This window comes from Ceratotherium simum, chromosome 23, assembly GCF_057802395.1.
Source record: "Ceratotherium simum simum isolate JZ-2026a chromosome 23, ASM5780239v1, whole genome shotgun sequence".
Classification (NCBI taxonomy): Eukaryota; Metazoa; Chordata; class Mammalia; order Perissodactyla; family Rhinocerotidae; genus Ceratotherium; species Ceratotherium simum.
In genome coordinates this window covers 43,753,432-43,780,259 of record NC_141922.1, presented here as the reverse complement: position 1 = coordinate 43,780,259, position 26,828 = coordinate 43,753,432, and the positions used below count along the sequence as shown (strand labels likewise).

Sequence of the window (26,828 nt, the reverse complement as noted above, 5' to 3'; positions counted from 1 at the left end):
TATATGCCCAAGGGAAATGAAAATACATGTCCACACAAAAACTTGTACATGAATGTTTAGGATTATTCACGATAGCCCAAAGGTAGAAACAACCCAAATGTCCATTCAGCTGACAGATGGATAAACAAAATGTGGTTCTGCCCTACAATGGAATATATTATTCAGCCATTAAAAGGAATAAAGTACTGATACATGCTACAACATGCATGAACCTTGAAAACATTACATTCAGTGAAAGAAGCCAGTCACAAAAGACTACATATCATACGATTCCATTCATATGAAATGTCCAGAACAGGAAAATCGATGGAGACAGAAAGTAGATTAGTGGTTGCTTAGAGCTGAGAGGTGAGGGTGGGGAAGGCGGGGGCTGGGGGGGGGCTGGAGGGGGGCTGGTGAAAGCTGAAGAGTACAGGGTTTCTTTTAGAGGTGCTGAAAATGTTCTAAAACTGACTGTGGTGATAGCTGCACATAACTGTGGAAATACTAAAAATCATGAATTATATACTTTATATGGGTGAATTATATCATATGTGAATTACAGCTCAAAAAAGCTGTTTAAAAACATGAAATACCACCACATATCCACTAAATTGACTAAAATCAAAAAAACTGACCATACCAAGTGTTGGCAAAGATGAAGAGTCAATTATATCTAGGAAAAAAAAAAAAGATGTAAAGAAGCTGGAAATATTGCACACTGCTGGAAGGAATGTAAAACAGTACAATCACTTTGGAAAACAGTTTGGCAAACTCTTATAAAAAGTTAAACATACACCTACCATAACCAGCCATTCCACTGTAACGTATTTACCAAAGAGAAAAGAAAACATACGTCCACAAGAAAAAGAAAATGTGTACATCATCAGGCCAGGTTAACCAATCTCCCAAAAGCCTGAAAATCCATTGTCACTACTAGAATTCAGATAACTCATGTTCATCACTGGCAGTCATAAATTTAGAAAATGACTCTTGACTATCTTCAAAGAATAAATTATCCTCAGAACCGCCAAGGTTTTTTTCTGAGAAAATATATGTTCCTGAGTCAGCTGTGTCCAGAATGCATGGCCCAATGAACTTGAACCAGCCCCTGAAAGGACTCAGGCTGCTGTAATCCTGAGCAGGAGCCAAGCAGGCAGAGGACTTAAATGCAGTGGCCCCAGTTTCCTGGTCTTCCTCCCACAATGAGGGTGTATGGACAAAGGGTCTTTTTGTATACTTCTTTGGGGGAAAATATGTTTCTAAAATATGAAGAAATATGGTGTATAGTTTTTTATTCTCCTCTTTTCATATATTATTTTGAATGTTTCCCACGCCATTAAACAAAAAAGTAAAATGACGTTTAATATCTGCAAAATGATATCACCGATAGTCCTACCAATCAAGAAAGTGTCCACTTCACTACACATACATCAGCACAATATATCATCTTTACCAATTTTTCTCTAATTATATTTATTTTTTATTGTTAAAATTATCATACGGTCACCAAGACAAAAAATAACAAACGCTGGCGAGGTTGTGGAGAAAAGGGAACACTCATTCACTGCTGGTGGGAATGCAAACTGGTGCAGACTCTATGGAAAACAGTATGAAGATTTCTCCAAAAATTAAAAATAGAAATACCATATGACCCAGCTATCCCACTACTGAGTATTTATCCAAAGAACTTGAAATCAACAATTCAAAGAGACTTTTGCACCCCTATGTTCATTGCAGCATTATTTACCATAGCCAAGAAGTGGAAGCAACCCAAGTGCCCATCAATTGATGATTGGATAAAGAAGATGTGGTGTATATATATACAATGGAATATTAGCCATAAAAAAAAAGACAAAATCGTTCCATTCACAACAACATGGATGGACTTGAGGGTATTGTGTTAAGCAAAATAAGCCAGTCAGAGAAAGACAAACACCGCATCATTTCACTCATATGTGGAAGATAAACTAACACATGGACAGAAAGTTTTAATGGTTACCAGGGGTAAGGGGGTTGGGCAGTGGGCATAAGGGGTGAAGGGGTGCATTTATATGGTGACTGACAAATAATAATGTACAACTGAAATTTCACAACATTATAAACTATTATGACCTCAATAAAAATAATTTATCATACAGTAAAATTGACTTTTTCTCTTGGTGTACATTTCTAAGAATTTTAATACATGTATAGATTCATTTCACCACCACTACAATAAGGATATAGAATAGTCCCACCACCCCAAAAGACTCTCTTCATGCTATTCCTTTAGTCACACCCTCACCCTATCCAAAACCAATTACAAAAGCAATTACTGATCTGTTTTCCATTAATATAGTTTTGTCTTTTTGCAAATCATACAGTATACTACACAACCTTTCAAGTTTCTCCCACTCAGCATGTCATTGAGATTCATTCAAGTTGTTGCCTATATCAATAGTTTGCTCCTTATTATTATATAGATATTGAAAGACAGTTGAGGTGTTTCTAGCTCTTAAATATCACAAATCAAGTTTCTATGAACATTCATGTACATAATTTTGTGTGAACATTCATCTTCACCAATTTAATAGAGGGAAATGGCACTAATGTTGTAATTTGAATTTCATTATTAGTGGTAACACTTTTTTATATATTTACATTTCCTCTTTGCTTGACTCCACTGTCACATTACACTTAAAGGATGTACCTAAAATAAACGATTCTCATTTCTTTAAACTGAATTTATCTGATCTGAAAACCCTCAACATTCATTCACTCAACAACTTACAGACTACCCAATATGTAGATCTAAACCCAAACTCTTATCTACTACTTATTGCAAAATTTCAATGAAGTCTGTAAGCAGAAAACAGGCATTAAAGAGAACTTGAATTAGTAAGAAATTATGTCAAAATTAAAGAAAAATATAAAACACTACTAATTTTAATATGTAAATGGATAATAAAAAAAGAATCAAGAATCCATTTATATCTTCCTTAATATAAGGTATTCACTATACCTTCTATTGTTGTAAAATTTTAAATAAGCCCAGGTCATTTAAACACTCCTGTCTATCCCTCCCCTCTAAAAAAGGGAAAACAATACATTTTGGCAACATGTAGATTAAAATGTGCCAGGTTGAAATAAGCTAGAAATTATTAAACAGTACAACTCAATAAATCATTGTTTTAGTAAAAGGGCCAAACAAGTTCATTCTTTTTTTTTTTTAATAAAAGAAACTTACTAAAGTGGAGTTACAGTGAAGTGGAGGGAGAATTAGTGCATTATTTTAGAGGCAATAAAGGGCTCTTAACAAGGTCACTCTTGACTTACTACTTGTTAAACACCTTTCCCCACAGTGAATCACAGAAAGGGCCACAGCATGGAAAAATAAAGTCAAAATTATTCTGTGATGTGTTATGTTCAGGGATAAACTAGAACACATGCATAAAAATAGAATTTTTAATACCAGAACGAGTTCTCTCCCTATTGTTTCCACGTCAAGCACCTGAACACCCCACCACTCGCTCCGTTTCTTCAAATACACAGTCACTCTCAACCACTCCAGTCTGGCTGCCAGTCCAGTCCTCCCCCAAAGCTGTCCTTGTTAAAGGCCACTAAGGAGCTCTTTGTCAACAGATCTACAGGATATTTTTCAGTCCTCATCAAAGTTCTCAAAAGCATTGGACAATGTTGACCACTTCCTCCTTCAAATACTGAACTTTATTTTTATAGCTTTTCTAACACACTTCAAATTTTCCTCTTACTCCTTTGGTTGCTGCTTCTTAAACATCTTTGCCAGTTCTTACTTCGTAGTCTAACCTTTATTTATTAGAGTTCTTCAGCCCTGAGTTCTAGGCCCTCTTCTCTTCTCACTGTGTACCCCTTCTCCTTAAATTAGCTCATCTACAGCCATGGCTTCAATACCATCCCTGTACTTATTTTTTCTTCTCTAGCCCAGATCATGACTCTAGATCTGTATCCAACTGTCTCCCAGACCAGTCCACGTGAATGTCTCATAAATATCTCAAACTCATCATGTCCATTTATCTTCTCTTCAAAAATTGCTCCTCCTTCCGTTTTCCTATTTCTCAGTGAAAGTACCACCACCCTATTCAAGCAAAAAAAATTGGAAATCATCCTTGATACGCTTCACTCTCAGTTCCACAGCCAATCAACCACAAAATCCAGATGATTCTACCCCCTGCATGTTCTCAAAGCTGTGTAATATTTGCGTTCTCCACTGCTTCCACTCTTTTCAAATCATCATTTCTGACCTGGACTACTGTACTATTGTAGGATCTTCCCAACAGGTCTACCAGGATCTTCTCTTGCCACCTTTATTCCCTAAAAGCATCTTCCATATTTACTATATTTATCTATTTTTAAATGTAAATCTGATCATGTATACCTCTTGCTTAAAATCCATTAGTCTTAATGGTCTTGAACACATGCTACTTCCTGCCAAAGAGCCTTCTACGTCTCTTCCTCCAACATGCTTATCTAAATTAACTTCTACTTACCCTTCTGTACAGTTTAAATTTCCCTCACTGTCAAACTAGATCAAGTTGCCTTATTATCTCAGCAATTAATTATGTGACAGATTATTTAACGTCAGCCTTCTGCGCTAAACTATAAAATCCTGACAGGAGGGTCTGTTTTGATTTTGTTTATCACCATATTCCCAGAACAAGCAGTACTTTTCAAAACTGCCATTTTGATTCCAGGTACATTTTGACTTCATGTTTATAAAAATATGTAATTAAATAGAATTATCTTAAAATTAATTTTCATTAAGAAAGTAACTTTAGAAATTAACTTTGAACATCTCCATTATTGTCCATTTTTATTTTCATTTTAATGAACTTTTACCTTCAGGATTGATTATTTTCCAAGTAAACTTTATAACAAAGATGTGATTCATCAGTCACTTTTTTATGTATCGTATCTTACTGATTATAGCTTTTGCCAACATGAGTTTTCTTTTATAACCGTAATTCCTACCAAATGCAGTTTTGCTAAGTCAAATTTTGCATATCTAAATATTATCAAGATTGTATTATTCCATCAGTTTTTAGTAAAAACAATGTATCAGTTTCTAGATAAATTGGTAGTTGTCATGTGTTGATTATTTTTGTTGTTTTACCCACCTTGATTTTTCCCAGTTTTGAAGTTTTTAACATTAACAAAAAAGACGTGCTTTGATCAGTTTTTGAACTCCAACAATTTTTGTAGCATGCAATTTTAATTAGTTTTCTTTTTGCATTATTTCTACCAGTAGAAGTCACTGTGCACTGAATGAAAGACTGACAATATCTTTCTGTAGTTTTAAAATCTGTTCCTATTTTTTACTAGGTTATCCAAGAGAAAAATGTAATTTCTCAGGATTGCTATAAAGCAGGGGTAAAAAGAATGTCTTCATCAAAACGGCTGGGAAACATATCCTCGAGTCCAATATCCTGTTGTATTTATTCCCAGGGCCTACAAGAGTGACTGTTATTTCTAAGACCCTCCCCTCAACCCCCCAAAAAAAGCTGAGTAGAACAAAAGACAATAATTAAATTCTGAGAATTCAGAAATTACTTATAATTTACTTTGAAATGCCATAAGATTCTCCGACTTAGATATATCCTTTCTTTTGCAGAACAGCAGGAGGAGGACAAAAGCAGGTCCTATGGAGCCAGACTCGCTGGATCTGAATCTTGAATCTGTCACTTAGCAGCTATGTGACTCTGGACAAGTTACTTATGCCTCTGTGCCAGTTTATGAATCCGTAAATGAATGCAATACGAGTTCCTACCACACAGACTTGTGAGCACCAGATTGACTAATATATGTAAAATGCTTAGAACAGTACCTGCCATGTAGTAGGTGCCTTCTAAATGTTAACTACCTTCATCATCATCTTGCCCTTGTCCCTTTCCCATTTAGTCCCACTTTAAATGTAGGCCTTAGGGGAGGGAAGGGAGAGGGTGAGTAATTCCAAAAAGTAGAAGATAATTTGGAATTAAACATATATGGAACATAATCTCCTATATCTAGACCATTTTGGATACATAAAATATTGACTAACTTGCTAAATCACAGACTAACGATCCCTAACAATTCTGCTCTAACTGTAATTTTATTTCTAAACTTGGTTCTGACCTATTTCCCCCTTGACCCTGTAATGTAGTTCCCAATCAATACCAAAAGTAATCTGCATAGACAAAAGACTTGAATGTCCATCAGCAAGATTCACAAGGTAAAAATGCTTAAAACCATGCTTTGATAAAAGAGAAAGAGTGATAATGTCATATTAATATTAATAGTGAACATTATCATTTTAATGAATGAATCCTAAGTGAGTCACTCTAGGGTCGGATGGCTTAATTATACATTTCATAAACCCAAGCCTTTAATATTCTTTTTTTTCTTTTAACAATTCTAAATACACATATTGTTTTCAATGGAGCAAATGAAATTTAAAATGTCTCATGCATTAACATATAACTGCAATATAAATTTAATATTTGAAACAGTTTTTATTACACTGAAAAATATACAAACATTAATATACAAATTCCTTTGAACTGGTAATCATCCATAGTTTTCTTTATCTAATAAGAGAAATTGAATGTCAACTAAGTACAAGTAACATTATGTATAAAATGAAGATATTTCTTTGCATTACAAATCATTTTCAGATGATACTTTATGAGCACGGCAGAACTATACATTTCACCATATTTCTCAATATCTCATGCCAGAGCATAAATGCAGTAAGTGTTAAAATAGAAAAAATAATCATTAAAACCACAATACTCCCAGATATCTAAACTATCTGCCCAGCATTTTGTTTTTTTTGTGTGTGTGTGAGGAAGATCAGCCTTGAGCTAACATCCTGCTGAATCCTCCTCTTTTTTGCTGAGGAAGGCCGGCTCTGAGCTAACATCTGGTTGCCAATCCTCCTCCTTTTTTTTTTCCCCCCCCAAAGCCCCAGTAGATAGTTGTATGTCATAGTTGCACATCCTTCTAGTTGCTGTATGTGGGATGCCGGCCTCAGCATGGCTGGAGAAGTGGTGCATCGGGGCGCGCCCGGGATCTGAACCTGGGCCACCAGTAGCCGAGCGTGCGCACTTAACCGCTACGCCACGGGGCCGGCGCCTGCCTAGCATTTTGAATTCATCTAAAAATCAGAAAAGTGATTCATCAATTTCAAGTCTGACATTCCAATCATTGAACATGTACAACTTTATTTAAAAAAAAAAAAACCCATACACTGTTGATGGAAGTGTAAAATAGCACAATCACTTTGGAAAAAGGTCTAGCGGTTTCTTAAAAAGTTAAATGTATATCTTTCCTAATCCAGCATTATGTCCAAAACAAATTTATACAAGAATATTCACAGAATCTTTATACATAATAGCCAATATCTGGAAATAGCCCCAAAGTCCATCAAAAGATAATGGATAAACCAACCATGGTATATTTATACAATGGAATACTACTCAGCAACAAAAAGCAATGAACTAGTGATAAGAGAATGAATGAATATTAAAAACGTTAAGATGGGTGAAAGAAAACAGAAACAAAGGATACATACTGTATGATTCCAATTATATTAAGTTTCAGAACAGGCAAAACTAATCTACGATTTTTTTAAAACTTAGAACAGTGGTTGCCTGAGGTGCCAGGGGACTGATTAGGAAGGGGCAGGAAAGAACTTTCTGGGGTGATGATAACGTTCTAAATCTTGATAGTGGTTCAAGCGACACAAGTGTAGTCATTTGTCAAAACTCATCAAATGGTATGTTTAAGATTTGTGCATTTCACTATTTGCAAATATTACCTAAAAAACCACAAACACACAAATAAATACTGAACTCCAGTTCATAAAACTCATGCTGAAGTATTTAGGGGTAAAGTATTCTAACTAATTCTGCAACTTGTGCTAAAATAATAGTTTTCTTTAAGAAAACGAAGTGATGGATGGATAGACGGATAAATATGTGATAAAGCAAATATAGCAAAAGTAATTACAGAATTTAGGTGGTAGGCATATGAATGGTTACCATAAAATTCTTTCAACTTTTTCTTTATGTTTGGAGGGGTTTCTTAATCTTTGTAACAAAGGTGAATTCACACATAATTATAAAACACAAAAGATCTACTAACAAAGTGTAAGTCTAATAATGTATTCATTTTAGTTTAAATTCTTTGGATTGACTTGGGTGGTATTTTTATTTTTATTTATTTATTTACTTTGTTTTCCACTATTTACAAAGCAATTAAAAACTAAAAATAAATAATATAAATTCAAATTACAGCTATTCATTTAAATCAAACAATTTTAGATATAAAAATATATTGAACCAATTTCTCAAAATCATATAAAGATTTAGCATGACTGTTAATGTTTAATTAGGATGCATATTTTAAGAATTTGCTATTTTATATTTAAGTACTGCAATCATATTTCATCTAACTATGTTTAAGTATTTACAATCAAACTCTCTAGCAAATATTTAATTGATTTTGAGAATTTGTGGATCTTAACATTTGAAAAAAATATATTATGATATTCAGACAGGGTACATTAGGCATCTATTATAACACAATCATCTAAAGAAATTTACTTGAATTATGCCTCATCAAAAAATTTTACCTCTTTAGCACTGCATTCTTTGTCTTATGACACACAAAAAGAGTACACAAATCAGTACAATGTATTACATTGTATTTAAAAGAACATGTATTAATAAAGCATTTAACCACCATCAACTACAGTATATATCACTTATAATTTATCACACTCTAAATTATTTAAACATGTCTACTTAAAATTTGACATTACTCTAAAAGAAGGCACGTGGAAAATAATTCATATTTTAAACATTTTCATATAAGCAAAGATGCAACAGGGTAGAGTAACTCTTTCAAAAATGAAATAACACCAAGTTGATGTCTCATTATACAAAAAAGAAAAGTACTTAATTTGAATATTTTAAGATATCTGGCATTTGTTAGATATGAAAGAGCTTCATTAACTTTTTCATGATGCCATTATAAATCATAACTAGTTTAGAAAATCATAAGTTGTAAAAATAACAATGTACCCATTTAAGTTCATATGGATAAGAAAAGACAGGAAGCTGGCAAAAATAACCTATTCACTATCTAAATTACTAATATATTGGATGAAATAATCTGTTGATTTAGTATATTTTTCAAATTTAATATATTTCTACAGAATCAAGTCTACATTTTAAAAATAAAATCACTCTTTCCCATGTTTTCCCAGCATTACATTTCATAGGTAGAGCTCATGGCCCCAAAGAGTTCTCTACAGCAGGATGTCTGTAGCTTCAGCTGCATTCCATTGGTATTAACAGAATTCATCCCATTACATTTCCCTTAATGAAATTTGTCCTCAGCAAAAACTGCTAATGTAAGTTGGTAAGTAGTCAAAAATTCAAAAAAGTCTCAATACCAAAAAGAAAAAAAGGGGGCCAGCCTGTGGCTTAGTGGTTAAGTGCACGTGCTCCACTACTGGCAGCCTGGGTTCGGATCCCGGGCACACACCCACGCACAGCTTCTCGGGCCATGCTGAGGCCGCAACCCACATACAGCGACTAGAAGGATGTGCAGCTGTGACATACAACTATCTACTGGGGCTTTGGGGAAAAAAAGGAGGCGGATTGGCAATAGATGTTAGCTCAAGGCCAGTCTTCCTCAGCAAAAAGAGGAGGATTGCCATGGATGTTAGCTCAGGGCTAACGTTCCTCACAAAAAAAAAGAAAAGAAAAGAAAAAGAAAAAGAAAAAAGCTTTAGCTCAGAATCTCCCTAAGATACTCTGCAAGATAATAATAAACAGCCTCCAAAAAGAGTTCAATGGTCAAATAAGTAAAGTTTTCTTTATACAGGAATTCTCATACATTATACTACGTTAATTATAGTTGCATGGGTGGGGAGGTGGAGCAATAGAAATGGAGCATTTAAATTTCTGCAAATTGAAATTAAACAAGATTTACTCAAAAACTGCTGCAGTAAACTCACTGCAATGAGTGTAATTCTGGTGTTAAAAATAAAGTGTATAAATAAGGTTTTTTATTCCATTCAATCCCTAAATGCTAACAAATTTGTCACCCGACACAACCAAAGAAACAACAATCTTAACAACGCTGGAGAAAAATATGTCTGTAGGAGACTATTATTTACACTTTTTGTCATTTTTTTTTGGTGAGGAAAATTAGCCCTGAGCTAACATCTGTTGCCAATCTTCCTATTTTTGCTGAGGAAGACCAGCCCTGGGCTAACATCCATGCCCATCTTCCTCTACTTTACATGGGACGCCACCACAGCATGGCTTGATAAGTGGTGCATAGGTCCACGCCTGGGATTTGAACCTGTGAACCCCAGGGCCGCTGAAGCCAAGTACATGAACTTAACCACTATGCCACCGGGCTGGCCCCTATTTACACTATTTTATGGGCAGCAAAAGAATTTTCAACAGCAATTTTGTATATACATTTTTATCTTCTACACTGATTTTAGAACCTAACAACCAAAAAAGACGTTGCGTTTTTTTAAACACAGAACTCTTTCCTAGAAACATCTCACAGAATTAATATTCCAAAGAATGCACTTTGGAAAACTCTGATCTGGCTGACAGTCAACATTCAAATTGAATGTTCATTATCAATTCTGAGTAGTACCATGCTAGGATTGTAATATGAATTACATTTGGTATGGTAATTTGCTTTCAATAATTTCAAAAAGTTACAACTTGCTACTGTAAAGATGTATTTACTAGAAATATATTGAAAAACATTATCTCAAATGAGAATTATAAGATTCATTAGACCAAGGAAAAGTCACAACACAAATTAAAGAAATTGTCAAAAGGATATATCACATTATACATTCAAGGGATTTTTATAATAAAATATTTAACTCTAATAGCAGACATAAAATGCCAATAAAATTAAGCTATCAACAAGCTAAAATAGTACCATAAAGTCCATTTAATTTTGTTCAATTTCTATAGCCATAACCTAAATTTCAGAGTTAATTTCCCCTCACTACAATGCCCACCCTGAAATACTGCTATTATAACACTAAATCAGAGCTCTAATCATATCCACCTAAGAATAGCCTTCCATGGCTTCCCATTGTACATTCAAGTTCAATTTCTTAAAAATAGCATTTACTGTAATCCATAATCTGGCACCAACCAACTTCCAAATTGATATCCCTCAATTCACCTTCACCCACTCTTCTATTCAACAAAATTTTCTGAGAATCTAGTATGATTTAGGCACCACACTAGGTTCCAAAATACTCTATTCCAGTGGTTCTCAAACTTTAGCTTGCATCAGAACCTCTAGAGAGCTTATTAAAGCCGATTCCTGGACTCCGCCCCCAGAGTTTCTGATTCAAAAGGAATGGATTTACATGTCTCACAAGTTCTCAAGTGATGCTGATGCTGCTGATCAGCATCTACTGTTGGTGAGCCACTGCTCTACTCCACAGGCCACAAGCGGGAAGGCCCACTCACATGTTTTGTCCATGTAGTGTTTTTAAAATGTTTGGAATTATTTGCAAACACTTTAAAATTGGAAAATTTCACACAAAAATGCAGATTTCTGGCTTATTCTTGCATGTAAAAATTCTGCTGGAGCTAAACAGTAGCTTCCCCATTTAGTCAAGGGAGATGTCCTAGTCCAGGTTATCACAGCCCTAACTGGCCCTCTCTACACTCACTTAAAATCACCTGGCTCAGCACTGTATTTGTGCTTGCACACTCTGATGCACTCTTCCCCATTCTCTATGCCTGTTTTCACGCTGCTCACTCGGACTTGAACATCCTTTCTCCCCTAACCTGCTGCAATTCGACCTACCCCATTCTAAAACTTAGCTTAAAAATTCTTCCTCAACAAAGTTCCAGCAAAAATAGAAATCCTTAAGTAATATACATATCAAGATTTAACATAAATTTAATATGTGTGCTTTAAGAATCAAGGTTTTATTTCCACAAATACTAAAATACTAATATTTACAAAAAAAATAAAAGATTATATAGATTATATCATAAATTATAAACATGATTTTTTTGTTATTTTTACTCTAAGTAAAATTTTAATTTTGTTCATTAAAGTTTTTACTGGGATTTTTACTGTGAAAGAAATCTTTTTCAGAATAAAACATTTAAAATGAATTAAGACATATTAAATCTTACAACTAAAATATATAATAGCTCCAATAGAATATTTTATTTTGCTGGACAAAAAAGGGAAGGAGGATGGGGGTAATCGATCAATTCCCCTGATTTCATAGCCCACCAATCTTTAAAAGAAATTTTAATGAAATAAATGCTTCTGATTTTTTAACATGTAGGATATTTTAATGAATTTTTACCTCTGTGGAATAGCAGGGGGAAAAATTACAGAGAAACAAAAACTGAGTGCTGGTCCTGGCTCTGCCATAAATAGCTATGTTACATCAAGTCAGTCACTGAGGTCTCCCTGGACCTCAGTTTCATTACCTCTAAATTGAAGAGGCAGGACAGTGTTCTCCAAATACCTTCTGTCTCTAAAATCCTAGAACTTACTCCTTCAAAAAATGAAAGCATAAAAATCAATGTCATAAAGACGAGCTTCTATTGGGCTAGTATTGCTTCTAAATCAGACCAACTTAAAAACCTTGAACTACAGCTTTCAAAGCTCTAATTAAAAATGTTGAAGACTCAAAACTTTGAAGGAATATGTACGTTTGTATATGTATTTATGTATGTTATATTTTAACGATCAAAATAAAACATTTTTTGTAAGGCCAATAATTAAAGTTAGAAAAAAAATTGGGTGAAGACAAAAATACATAACCATGCCAATCAAGATATTTCAAAACAAAATTAAAAAATTAGAAAATTGTGTCAAAAAAGGTTTTTTCATAATAGAGATAAACAACATTTTTTAAGAATATGTATTCTGCTTTAGGATATTCCCAAATGAAAGTAATTTGGCCAAATTAAAATTATCAAATTGCAAGACTGAAAAAAAATTTTAGAGACTATTACGTTCAGGCAGATCATGCCGTAAGCGAATTGCTTTCAGCTTCTCCACTTCAATTTTTGCTCTTAGCAGCTCTTCCTCTAGCTGCTGCCTTCTTTTCAATCCGTCCCTCTTCTCCTGAACATATAATCCAAAATTTTTTTGATTTTCTAAAATTATCTGATGCTCCTCTTTCAGCATTTGCAGAATCTGAGGATCATACCCTAATTGTGACCTAAAGTGTTCTCCACTCTCATGCTGAAAAAAATCATCTCTCCTTGGGATAGAAGACGGAGACGATGTCATTCTCATATCAACAGAGGAAAGTGACGGTGACAAAGATCTTTCCATAACATGTACTAATTCATGTTCTTCTCTTTGCTCTAAAGTATCACTCTGACGAGAATTTAAAACCAGTGGAGGAGGGGGCTTAACGTCTTCTTCTTGCTTCACCTCCACTGTAATAGCAACTGGACGGTGATCCAACATTACCTGAAGTGAACTTGTACCAGCCTGTGCTTCCTCATCCAAGTTTGCACTACAGCACACAAAAAAGCATTATAAAATATAAATCACATGAAGACAACAGTATATTTATAGCATAATTTCATATTTAATATACACTAAATTATCAAACATTAAAGCTATAAAGAAAATTATGAAACAAAAAATATTTTAACCCTCAGAATAATAAAGTGACTAGGGTTGGGATTTTAATAATATATACATATAGCTCTCTCCCATCCTTAACTTTAAAACTGGGCTGTTAAAAGGACAGGAAATTACAAATACTACAGAAGGCCAATGAGAGAAATAGAAAAGAAAAGGTATTGTTAACTCTCTCAAAGAGACACCAATTGTCCCTACAAGCCTGAGGTTCTTAAATGGTGTAAAGGGTCATTGAATGCATTCTAAGCCTTGCTACCACCACACCTTAGCCCTAGACCTCCTGCTTCTGCTCTCCTGGATTGATCTAAAAATTACCAAGGCCCATGACTTCTAGGAGGACAGTGGAAGGCCATCTACAGGAGGTATTGATTTCTGTTATTTGTCCAAAAAAAAAAAAAAATCAAGATTTTGTATGGCTTTGGGTATGCCCGACTATCAGGGGGTTATCCTAACTATGCAATTTTAAATGCAATGGTGTTTCCCCTTTACCTATCCTAAACCACACGACTCAAGTTGCTCTTTGAGTCTTTCAACCACTGGTCATGTAAAGTTCACAATGGCAAGGGTTTATATCCACCACTGTATCCCCAGCACCTGGCATAAGACTACACTTGGAACCTAGTGGGTGCTCACCATATGCTGAATGATTAAAGAGATGAAATAGTTTTTTAATGCAATGTTTTTAAATGGCCCCTAAACAATGTATTGAAAGTTTATTAAATTTACACGTAATTTTCATAAAATGTGCATTCCTATTAGAAGCAACTTCAGTTTTAGCATAATTTAAACTTTGACATAATAAAATCTGTTATAACATATAAACACAATGTACCTTAAAATTCCACTGGTTTTTTTTAAATAATTTCATGTATAACATGATGCTGTTAATTAAGAATATACAATCTTGTTTCTTGAGGTTTTTTTTTTTTAATTTATGCTTCTATCTAACTTAAAAATAAAAGTTATAGAGGGGAAAGAAATTATTGGAACATTAATGGAAATATGCTATACTTGACATTATTTAGAGAACATTTTACAAATGATAAATAGGTAACATAGGACTATATTCTACTATATTGGATGATTAAAATGCTGGAACAAGTTCAAATAGAACATTAGGAAAAAAACTGCAACTCTCCATATGTCAGTAATGGCAATAAATTGCCAGAAATAACACATATTTGTCCAACTGATACAAATGAAATAATTATATACTATGTAATGAAAAATCTATTTGTAGATTATATAAATTCCTTCATTTTCATTGTCTTTTTTTTTCATTTTATGATTTTCAAAAGCAAAACAATGGATTATAAATGTAATTCAAATTAGTAAGATTTGCTTTTATTAACACCTCTAAAACCTGGAATGGGAAAAGGTTAAAACTACAGATGAAAATTAAGTTTTTAAAAATCTACATAATTACTATTCCAAATCAGTATATATAATAGAGTATAAGACTCACAATTAAACACAGACATTATACTCCCATGTAAATTAAAAATATGCCTTATTTCTGGAATATTCTATTCCATTTTAGTTAAAACATTACAAATAAGGCATAACAAAGTAAAAAAAATGTTTTAGAGAAGGTCACAAAAATGATAAACAGAAAAGGACTTCTAAAATTTATGAATATGAACTTGGAGGATCAAATAGGTTACAAAAACACAAAATATAATCTGATAGTAGAGAGAAATAAAAATAAAGACATAAATCAATGTGAGTTGTAGAAACAGCCTTAAAAAACAGGTGTATATTGTTAAATACGTTAAATAATATAAGCAGTAATATTTTGCTTATTAAGAATGGAAAGTTTGCTGAGATTAACAGGCATCTCTATATAGAAGCATAATTAAGATTATAGACTAATTATCAATTTCAGAGATAACTAAGATTCAAGATGATGTCAATCAAATAAGTACATTAAATATATAAATATATTAAATGAAAAAGCTAAGATAGATAAAGTGGCAGTGCAGACACACTAACATAAGTAAGTGGCATATTTAAGTGGCATATTTCTGATATTCTTCCCTTTTAAATCTGAAAAATAGTTATTGTTTAAATAGTAGATATAGAAATATATAAATCAATTAACTCATTTTATCAGAGAAACATTGGTGTCCCAAAAAGATTGTGTGTATGTTCTACATATGTATGTGTGTGTGCATGTGTGTGTATAGATATACACACAAATGGTTAAAAAATAAACAGGTACTTGTATATTATATATTATTTCTCATCTATATTCACTGTATTTTTAAAATATAAAACTTAGTAAAACTACAGTTTCTATGTGTAGTTTTCAAATTATAAAAGTCTATAATATCCAAAAGGTAGTTTTACAACTGCACTGCAAAAGTCACTGTTCTTTATGATTTGAAGAGGGAAAATCTTTTAATAAATAGCACAGTACAAAAGTTTTACTGTGGAGTTTTTTTGGACATCCAGCATATTACGATTTAATCATTTGTCACCACAGTACACATTTTAAGCAGTGACCCCCATGAATTAATACACTGTGTACCCATGTCCCACTGGTGATATTTTTTATTCTGCTATCAACTAGAAATAAGCAGTATATGGTAAGAAGCTGAGCTCAAAAATATTATCCTAGTAAATTATCCAAAAAAAAAAATATGTTTGGCTAAAAAGGTTTTTTTCCTGTTTCTCTCCTAACTTCAAAGGGATTTCGCAGGTAGTCAATAATTCTGCTTGTGTAATGCCTCTTCCACCAATAGGAAAGCATATTGTAAAGCTTTGTTTGAAAGGTCCCTCAGTTAACAAGGAGTTTGCAATTTGTTTAAACTACCCTAAATGGTTCAGAAGAATGTAGCTGCCATTTTTATCTTTTGCCAGGGTTAAAATTTGAATTAGTAGTAAGATAATAGTATTGAAGATTTCCAGGCAAGTAGTTATGTAAAGCACAAATTTAACCAAAAAACTGTTTCTAACCCTATAAGAACCCAGTTGCTCTTATTGATATATTAAAATTCATAGTTTGATATCCTTGCAAAACAGTATGGGAGAGCTTACCCTTTCCTGTATAACCCAAGATCAAAGTGAAACTAGACCATTAATGAATAAAAACAACAAAAACTTTTAATTTTTTTAAGTAATCTGAATCCTTAATTAGGCATGAACTTCTTTACTTGTGTTTATCTTTTTTATTTTGAATATGTTAGAAAAATAATTTAAACTGTCTTAATATATACAAGCATGCCATTAATAAGTTTACTTAATTATTGATTTAGGTTTTTAGTTCAATTAATATTCTATGAGTGTAGACAGCGACAATTCATAAAAAAGCAAGAGTTCCATTTCTCCCGAAACTGCTAACTTTACATAAAATTGAAAATCCCAATGAAATGTAATCTTAAATGAAATAAGAAAAATGTATCTCTCAGAAGCTAATTAAGCAATTTAATTTTAAAGCTTTAAAAGTTTATGAGGTGATGTCACAAATTTCATCCCTTTATTCCTCTCTAACCTTTACTTTTTAGAAACTACAGAGGGAGGAAAGGGGGAGGGGAAGACAATAAAAAGTGGCTTAAATCAAATGCAGCAGAAAAATTCCTTATAGCCTCACTTTTCTTTTTTAAGAATGCAAAACAAAGACACTATTCATTGCTCCCGTAGTGGGGATGCTTACTATGCATATCTGTATCACCACTAAGCCAGAGCCCAATAGATAGGAGGCGCCATCATTTTCCACAACAAAATAAAATAAAGCTTACCTTTGTATGTGGTTCCTGTCTCTTACCAGGCAAAAACTGGAAATCTGGGGAATCATCTCCATAACTTTCTTGGTTGGCTCAGAAATATTGCTTTTAAAATCTGATTGGGTCTCTTTTTGCTGCAATAGCTCCTGTTTGGCATATTCTTTGAGCCTTTTGTAAAGGGTGCGTAGGCCCTGCGCTGTTCGAGGAGGACGGTCTACTCCAATTGCATTATAGTTAACTGCTATGATATCCCAACATCTATTCTTTTCCACTATTACTGAATGTTTATTAGTGTGTTCTTCGAGAATTTTAACATATGGCTTCACAAGCTTTAGCAAATCAAGCTTTTCAGATAAGGTAAAATTGGAAGATCTAGCCTTTCCTACCATTGTTATTTTCAAATTAAGTAGGCAGTTTCTGAAACCACCATGCAGCCTTCAGCTCTTGTCAGCTCTTTTCACAAACAGAAAAAAGATCAGGCTTAACTAGGCTAGCCTCATTTAGGCCCACGCCTACGGGGAGGGTTTATTAAAATTCCTCCAGCTTAAGCTGACGCAGGTTCAGGAAATCTGCTTAAGCCAAGCCTGACCTACATAAAGCTTCTCACTGAAGAAGACAGGAAGGCACAAGCAAACACACTTGTGTATAAAGAGAACAGCTCGAGAGAGGATTTAATACACACAAGTCTAGAGATAAGCATGGAACACAGCTAAAAATTAGCTAATTTAGTGAGAATGCCGAATTTCCACAAATGTATGCCTAGCTGATAGACTGAAACTGCACTGCAGTATCACTTTAATAAAAACAAAAAAGGAACTGTTTTGTGCTATTTGTTTACAAATCCAGTAGACAGAAAAATGAAAAACTAAAGATATGAGTGATGAATGTAGATTCCTAACAGAGCCTCTAATCACTGTTTCTGAGCTGCTGTTCTCTCTTACAAAATCTGCATAATGCTGGTCCTGCTGTCAATCAGGAATTGCATATCCTCTAGCTAGTTAGGTTACACCCAGACTCAGACTTCACAGTAAAGCTAAGCTTCTCCTTCATTTTACAGTCTACAGGAGCCACTGAGCATTTTTTTCAGTTACTTAAGAAGAAATTTTTCTTGAACACTAAATCTAGGAAGATAAAAATTATGTTTTTAAGGCAATGGATTATTCTAGCTGTAACGTATGTGAATATGCTAGCCTGCTTTATCGTGTGTAAAAAAACACTATTCACAGTGAGAACAGTATAATCACGCCTTAACACCGCACACAACAAAATCGCATTTGCTATTATTATAGAGAAAATTTTGTGTGTGTGTGTGTGTGTGTGTGTGTGAGGAAGATCAGCCCCTGAGCTAACATCTGTCACCAATCCTCCTCTTTTTGCTGAGGAAGACTGGCCCTGGGCTACCACCCGTGCCCATCTTCCTCCACTTTATATGGGACGCTGCCACAGCATGGCTTGACAAGCGGTGCGCGCGTGCGAGCCCGGATCCAAACCCGGGAACCCAGAGCCCCCGACGCAGAGCGTGCACACTTAACCACCACGCCACACCACCTGGCCAGCCCCAGAAAAATTTTTATTTACCTATATTCACATAATTTGGACTATGAAAGTGAACAGCTAGTCAAGCTATTTGCAAGGCCACCAATTTGCGTGCTCAGAATATATTTTCTAATCCCTGTCTGAAAACATGATAAATAACAATGTAGGCAAAATAAGCCTATTTCTCCTAATATACATGTTTCTCCAGACAGGAGAATGAATTGGAACATACTTGAACACAGTTCCATTCAAATAGACAATTAGTAACACCCATTAAAAATGCTCCAAGGAAAACAAAGGTGAATCTAGATACAGCCCCTATCAAGGGAACTGTAGTTCTACAAAAATGCCTTGTTTTTCATTCTTTTCACTATGAGCCAGACAATGTGCTAGAAGGTTTAAATGGGTTATCTGTCAGGAAAAAAAGCGAAAAAGTGCTGGGTGTTCTATGGAATGTTGTCTGGTATACCCCCCTGGGTAATCCGATTCTTTAGTAGTCCTAGCCTTTCATTGTCTTTGAGTAGTTTTATTGCTCAGTAATTGTAGAAAACAGTAATGCAAACAATTCTTGTCCATAAAGATGCAAACTGAAAATTGACCTGCCCCTACAACCTGACCACAGGAACTCAAAGGAAAGCAAGAACATAGGACATATACTGTCTTTAGATAATATTTTGTTATTTTTGGACGAAATATAGGTATTGTATTAAGAAATGAAATACTAATAAAAATATGAAAGACCACTCAATCTCACTATCAAGGAAATGTATACTAAAAATAATTTTCATCCATAAGATCAGCAAAATTCTTAAAGATTGAAAATGTCAGGAGTAGATGAGGATGCAGGGTAAAGAGTACTCTTCTGTACTGTTGATGGGACAGTAAGATGGCATTTTGGGTGGTAATCTGAGAGTCATCTATTAATATTTACATGTGTAAAACCTAAAATTGCAGTAATTTTACTTCTCAGAACATACCTTAGAAAAACACTCAGACACAAGGAGCAACAGAGCATTCTTCGTAGTTACATAGTACTGGAAGCAATCTAAGATCACATCAGTTGGGGACAAGTTAAAATCACTAGAGTACATCCATACTGTGGTCTACTCTGGCAGCATTAAAATGAAAGAGGCAGATTTCTATGTATTGACATAGAACAAGCTCCAAAACATATGGTAAGTAAAAAGAGCACGTAAAACAAAAATACATACAATATAATTCCATTATGCTTACCAAAAACACCCAAAGCTAAATATTTCTGTAGGAAAATATACATGTAGGTCCAGAATGTAGGTACATAAATATGTATGAAAATGCACTCTAAAAACATCTAGAACGCCACTGTCCAATACAGTAGCCATGAACCACATGTGGCCAATGAGCATTTTAAATGTGGTTAAGGGGACTGAGGAACTGAATTTCAAATTTTATTGAATTTTAATTTAAATTAAAAATTTTTAAACTGAAGCAGCATATTCTTCCATTAAACACAACTTTATTGTTTGGTAGGATGACATTTTACTTCACCCTTTCATCACATATGATACTACTGTTTCTAATATTACTGACAAGAACTCCCCCTTTGACCAAACTTTAGCCATGCTCCTCTGAGCCCTCTTCTCAACTAGGCCTTGGCCTTGGAGGCCTGCCAGGCCCAAAGTTGGCAAGAATCCTGCTTAACCAGTTTATGGAGCATCCCCAACCCTTGATACCTACCCAAGTTCCCCTCAGTAATTTTTCACCCACGGACTCCCTTACCCTGCCCATGGGCACTGTAAGTGCCAACTGTATTGGGAGTTGAGTTCAACCTCTCTCCCCTATTGCAACAGTCTTGAGTCAAGTCTTCTTGCCCTTTTAATTTGTCCAACGCAATTTTTCTTTGATGCTACACATAATCATATCACCAGTGTAGTCAGTCTTAACAAACTGATTCCATTTTAAAAGATTTTTTTTCTATGCACTGATATAACATTTAATGATTTGTTTGGATATTTTATGCAGACACACAAATTACACTGTTACCCTGTGTAAAATGTAATTGATTAATCTGAAATATTTATTACTGTTTTAATTATAATTAAATTATTTTTCTAGCTAAAAAAATAAGAATGCGCACATTTTTTAATTAAAAAAAAAAGCAGGGCCTGGGCCGGTGGCGCAAGTGGTTAAGTGCGCACGCTCTGCTGTGGCAGCCTGGGATTTGCCAGTTCGGATCCCGGACGCACACCGACGCACCGCTTGGCAAGACATGCTGTGGCGGCGTCCCATATAAAGTGGAGGAAGATGGGCACAGATGTTAGCCCAGGGCCAGTCTTCCTCAGCACAAAGAGGAGGATTGGCAGATGTTAGCTCAGGGCTGATCTCCTCATCAAAAAAAAAAGTATACTACTGACGCAGAATCAAGAGGAGATGTAGAAGCTAGTACTACCCTTACTGGAACAGTAAAGAAAAAAGAGACTGGAATCAGGCATATTGCAAATTTCACAATGAACACCAAATGCAATTTGCTAGAGCAGAACAAGAATAAGCTGTTTATTGCATAAAAAATTTTAAAGACAATATTAAGAGACATTGTCAACAAACACATAGCAAATATGACAAGAAGTTCTCTCTACAAACAAGAATTGATGAAGTTTAGTTACCTCAAATCAGAATTAAATATCAAGAAATATTTTTAAATAATATGTAACATGTCTGAGCTTGTAACTTTTTTTTTTTTTTTAAGATTTTATTTATTTTATTTTTTCCCCCCACAGCCCCAGTAGATAGTTGTATGTCATAGCTGCACATCCTTCTAGTTGCTGTATGTGGGACTCGGCCTCAGGATGGACGGAGAAGTGGTGCCTCGATGCACACCCGGGATCCGAACCCGGGCCACAGCATCGCAGCGCGCGCACTTAACCACCAAGCCACAGGGCCGGCCCATGAGCTTGTAACTTTGGCCAGCTATAAAATGGCTTGGTTTCTTACACAAAAAAAGAAAACCATTTTTAGACAGAGAGATAATAAAAAAGTATATTATTTCAGTTATGGAAATTTTATTAGAAAATTATGGAAAAAAGATTTTAAAAGATATATTTTAAAAAAGAAACACCTTCAATTAAGCAACCCACAACTGCCTAGAGAATACAAGACCTAAGACCTAACATCAATTGATTCAACAATTTAAAAAATCACAAGTACTTTTTTTGTGTGTGTGTGAGGGAGATCAGCCCTGAGCTAACATCCATGCTAATCCTCGTCTTTTTGCTGAGGTAGACTGGCTCTGAGCTAACATCTATTGCCAATCCTTGTCCTTTCTTTTCCCCCCAAAGTCCCAGTAGATAGTTGTATGTCATAGTTGCACATCCTTCTAGTTGCTGTATGTGGGACGTGGCCTCAGCATGGCTGGAGAAGCGGTGTGTCGGTGCGCACCCGGGATCCAAACCCGGGCTGCCAGTAGCGGAGTGCACACACTTAACCGCTAAGCCACGGGGCCAGCCCCCACAAGCACTTTTCTTTTTTTTTTTTTTTTTGTGAGGAAGATCAGCCCTGAGCTAACATCCATGCTAATCCTCCTCTTTTTTGCTGAGGAAGACCAGCTCTTCGCTAACATCTATTGCCAATCCTCCTCCTTTTTTTTTTTTTTTTTCCTTCCCCCGAAGCCCCAGTAGATAGTTGTATGTCATAGTTGCACATCCTTCTAGTTGCTGTATGTGGGACGCGGCCTCAGCGTGGCCGGAGAAGCGGTGTGTCGGTGTGCACCCGGGATCCAAACCCGGGCCGCCAGTAGCGGAGAGCGCACACTTAACCGCTAAGCCACGGGGCCAGCCCCCACAAGTACTTTTGTTTAGATTTAAATAAGTTGTACAACATAACAGACATTGCACTATTAATACTTAGATCACATTTTATCTCAAAGGATTTCCAAATTTACAAAAAAAGCTATCAATTCATCTTCCAACCCAAATATATATATGAACTCATGGCCGAGATATTTTTGAATCTTCTGTATCTGTCAAAGAATTTCAGCTAGAAATAGAAAAAAAAAATAGTTCTACCACAATAGATGGTGCTTTGTAAGTTAGGTAAAAATCTGGATTTACTGAAATTTTAAAACAAGAAATGAATGTTTCATTTATTACTTTGTTCCACATACATTATTAAAATATTGTGGTCAATTTTCTGAAGCAGAAATGTGTCATGAATATAGCTGTTAAAACAACTTGGAATATGTATGCAAATACTACGAGTCACTGCCAGTTTGTGGAACTGGTAAAAGAAATAGAACACAATTTAATGATTTGTTTTGTTCTTCACCAGTGCTCATTGGTTGAGTCATGGAGAGTTTTATAAAGAATTATTATATTGTGAACTCCAATTCAAGATTGTTTTTGAAACAAAAGGAATGCTTGCCAAACATTCAGTAATCAAAGACAAAAAAACAGCAACGCAATTTCTGTTTTCTCTCAATATCATACTATATATGAACGAACTAAATTTGAAGCTCCAAGAAAAAGAAAAGCATATTTGTGACCTAGCTGGATAAGCAAGAGAATATATGTTGTAATTATATGTAAAAATTTTCATAACAATACAAATTAGTAAGTGACATTCTACATTTTTCTAACATGAATCAATAGAGAATTTTAATTATAATTAAGAGTGTTACATAAATTGCATGCAAAAAATACAAGAAAAATTTGAAAAACACTGTTGATATTGATAAATTTGAAAAACACTGTTGATATTGATAAATTTAGAGCTGCTTTTTAATTTATACAATGCTCTTTTAAATTCAATGTTAATAATACCAAGTTGACACACAGTTACTTAACTTGGACAGACATATTTTTGAAACTGATATGCTTTTGCTTCCAAGTCAAATCAATTCTAAAAAAGATGAATTAGTTTTGTCGATGTAGATACAAATATAAACAGAAATTTTTTTAAACTCAATTCAGCTAGTGAACAACTTTTGTTTCGAACTTGGGTATGCAAATCTATTTTTTCAACTATGAAATCTAAATACTGATCAAGAATTCACAATAAAAATTCAGTATCTAGGGGCCGGCCCGGTGGCATAGGGTTAAATTCACGCACTCCGCTTAGGTGGTCTGGAGTTTGCAGGTTCAGATCCCGGGCATGGACCTATGCACTGCTTATCAAGCCATGCTGTGGCAGGCATCCCACATATAAAGTAGAGGAAAATGGGCACGGATGTTAGCCCAGGACCAATCTTCCTCAGCAAAAAGAGGAGGATTGGCAACAGATGTTAGCACAGGCTTAATCTTCCTCACCAAAAAAAAAAAAATTCAGCATCTAAATTGAGATGTGCTGTAAATGTAAAACATACACCAGCTTTCAAAGACTTAGTAAACTGTATTATAAAAATTAATTACACCTGCTTCTTTTTACTTTCCTAACATGGCTACTAGAAAATTTTAAAACCTATATATGTGATTTATACTATATTTGTATTGGACAGCTCTGGTCTAGAAGGATAGGCAACAAACTAATGACAGCAGCTATTACTGGAAGGAGACTAAGATTGAGGGGAACAGTTAAGAACTTTTAATTTAACTATATTAGAAAGTTTATAAAAATATATTCATGTATTACTTATATAATCAAAATTAAATTATAAATAATTCTTACAACCTAAGAAAAACAATGCAAACAAAAATGGATGTAGAACACAAACAGAATTTAAAGAATAAAATATAAATGTCCAATATATAAAGAACTCAACCTCACAAGGAATCAGGAGATGGAGGTTAAAAGATCATAGTAGCTTTTACCCATTCAACTGGCAAAAGTTAAAAAGTTTAATAGCATGTGCTAAAGAAAGTGGAGAAATAAATTCTCTCATACACATAATGACGGCAGAGCCACTTTAGAAGGCAATTTGGCAGACCATATTAAAATGTAATGCAAACACATTATGATCTGACAAGTGAGAAATATTTGCATATGTTCATAAGACCACATGCACAAGGATGTGCACTGCAGGACTGTTTTTAATAAAAATCCTAAATAAACCATGAATATTCATACCATGGTTATACTCTGCAGCAATTAAAAGAATGAGGTACATCTACATGTTCTAAAATGAAAATAAAAACCTCCAAAGCACACTAGTGACAACTGCAAAGAACTCTCAGCACAGAACAACTCCATCCAAATCCCTGCACTGAGAGACCTGATGAACCCTAGCACGGCTTCTAGCACCCTAAAGGCCCATCCCTGGGACAACGTAGCCTCCTTTGAGTTCTATTCTCAAAAAGCTCAGGGCTCTCAAAATAATTTACTGTTTTTTCTAGCCAACATCTGACCATAGGCCCCTGACTCCCTTTGTTAAGAGTGTTTACAGTTGGGAATCTTTCCTCTGTCCCTTTGAGATGTTTGTGTATCTCCTACAACTCAGGAATGTCTTTCTCAAGGACCTGAAAGTCATTCCTTTGAAATGTAATCATCAGGAAGAAGACCTCTGTCTTCCACTCTCAGTGGGAAGGTAGGATTCTAACTCTGATAACTGCTAGCTAGCAGACACAAGTTGCCCCATCACATTCACACAGACCAACTCGTAATTTTTCAGTTCCCTGACTCTACTTGAACCCCTCCTTGCTCCCCCTCCCAACTCTCTCATTGTCCCTTTAAAAGGCCCAATCACCTCTGCACAAATCAGAATGGAGCTCAGCTCTTTCCCTACTGTCAGTACTTACTGAATAAAATCTGTTTTCACCACTTTAACTAACGTCTGGCTTGATGAAAAAATCAAGTTGTAGGTGGATATATACTCTATGGCATCACTGATTTGAAGCACAACACTCATATTAATAAGACCTATTTCCTACAGGTACAAATTATAAGAGTTTAGCTTTATCTGTAGTATTTTAGATATCTTTATTGGGAGAATACAATTAGGAACATTAATCTCAATGAATGCATGAAGAATTTTGGAAAAAATGTACTGATGTCTGCAACTTTAAAATTCATTTTAAAAACGTAAAATAGGGGTCGGCCTGGTGGCATAGTGGTTAAGTTCGCGTGCTCTGCTTCAGTGGCCCAGGGTTTGCGGGTTCGGATCCCGGGTGTGGACCTATGCACCACTCGTCAAGCAATGCTGTGGTGGCGTTCCATATACAAAAAGTAGAGGAAGACTGGCACGAGTGTTAGCTCAGGGACAGTATTCCTTAATGCTAAAAAGAGGAATATTGGCAACAGATGTTAGCTCAGGGCGAATCTTCGTCACAAAAAAAAGTAATAAATAAGATACACTGATGGATGAATTGGTATATAACAAAGTAAATATAGTAAAATTTTTATTGCAGAATCTTGGTGGTGGGTATATATATGGGTGTTTAATGTAAAATTCTTGCAACTTTTCTTTATGTTTAAAAATTATAAAGTGTACAAAAATTATCCTTAAAAATAAAATAAATATAGCAGTTAACATAATTTAGCCATTAAAAATGTGGGAAGTTTGAACAAAGCTAAATTTCTAAAATAGAATTCAGATAATTAGATCTATTAAATTTAATAGTAAGGAATAACTGTGGGGTAGGGGTGATTATTTTCCATAAACTATTTTTTAGGCAAAAAGAACACTATGACTACTGAAATTATTTCTATATTTTAGGAGATAGTCCAAAAAAAAAAAGATAAGGATTATACACCTTATTAATCTTTGTCTTAGCCCAGGTTCTCTGGCAAATAGAGCCTGAAGCGATGATTAGAATGCTGGTACTTTACCTGGGAGTTGGATACACAGGGCATCAAGGGCAGAAAAAAACGTAAACTGAGGCAAGGAACTATGTAAAGCAAAGTGCTGGCTACCACTTTCCAACAAGCTATGAAAAGACACTGGGCAAATGCATCCACTTGGTACTCTCCTTGGAACATCTCCGGGTAGACTACAAA

The 26,828-nt window shown here is 34.7% G+C and overlaps 1 protein-coding gene across 4 annotated transcripts in view; it reads right to left on the bottom strand.

Annotated features, from left to right (window-relative positions):
- Positions 1 to 26,828, bottom strand: part of RAD54B (RAD54 homolog B) — a 97,269-nt gene that overhangs the window by 43,019 nt on the left and 27,422 nt on the right. The window contains exons 1-3 of one of the 4 annotated variants that reach the window (XM_014788061.2): positions 17,406 to 18,177; positions 13,432 to 13,534; position 13,392 (exon numbers count right to left, since the gene is read on the bottom strand). The exons of the other annotated variants lie outside the window; for them this stretch is intronic. Coding sequence (XP_014643547.1) covers position 13,392; positions 13,432 to 13,534; positions 17,406 to 17,779 — 478 coding nt within the window. The 5' untranslated portion in view covers positions 17,780 to 18,177. Of the gene's footprint in view, positions 1 to 13,391; positions 13,393 to 13,431; positions 13,535 to 17,405; positions 18,178 to 26,828 lie in introns of those variants that run through there. 4 annotated transcript variants of the gene reach the window in all.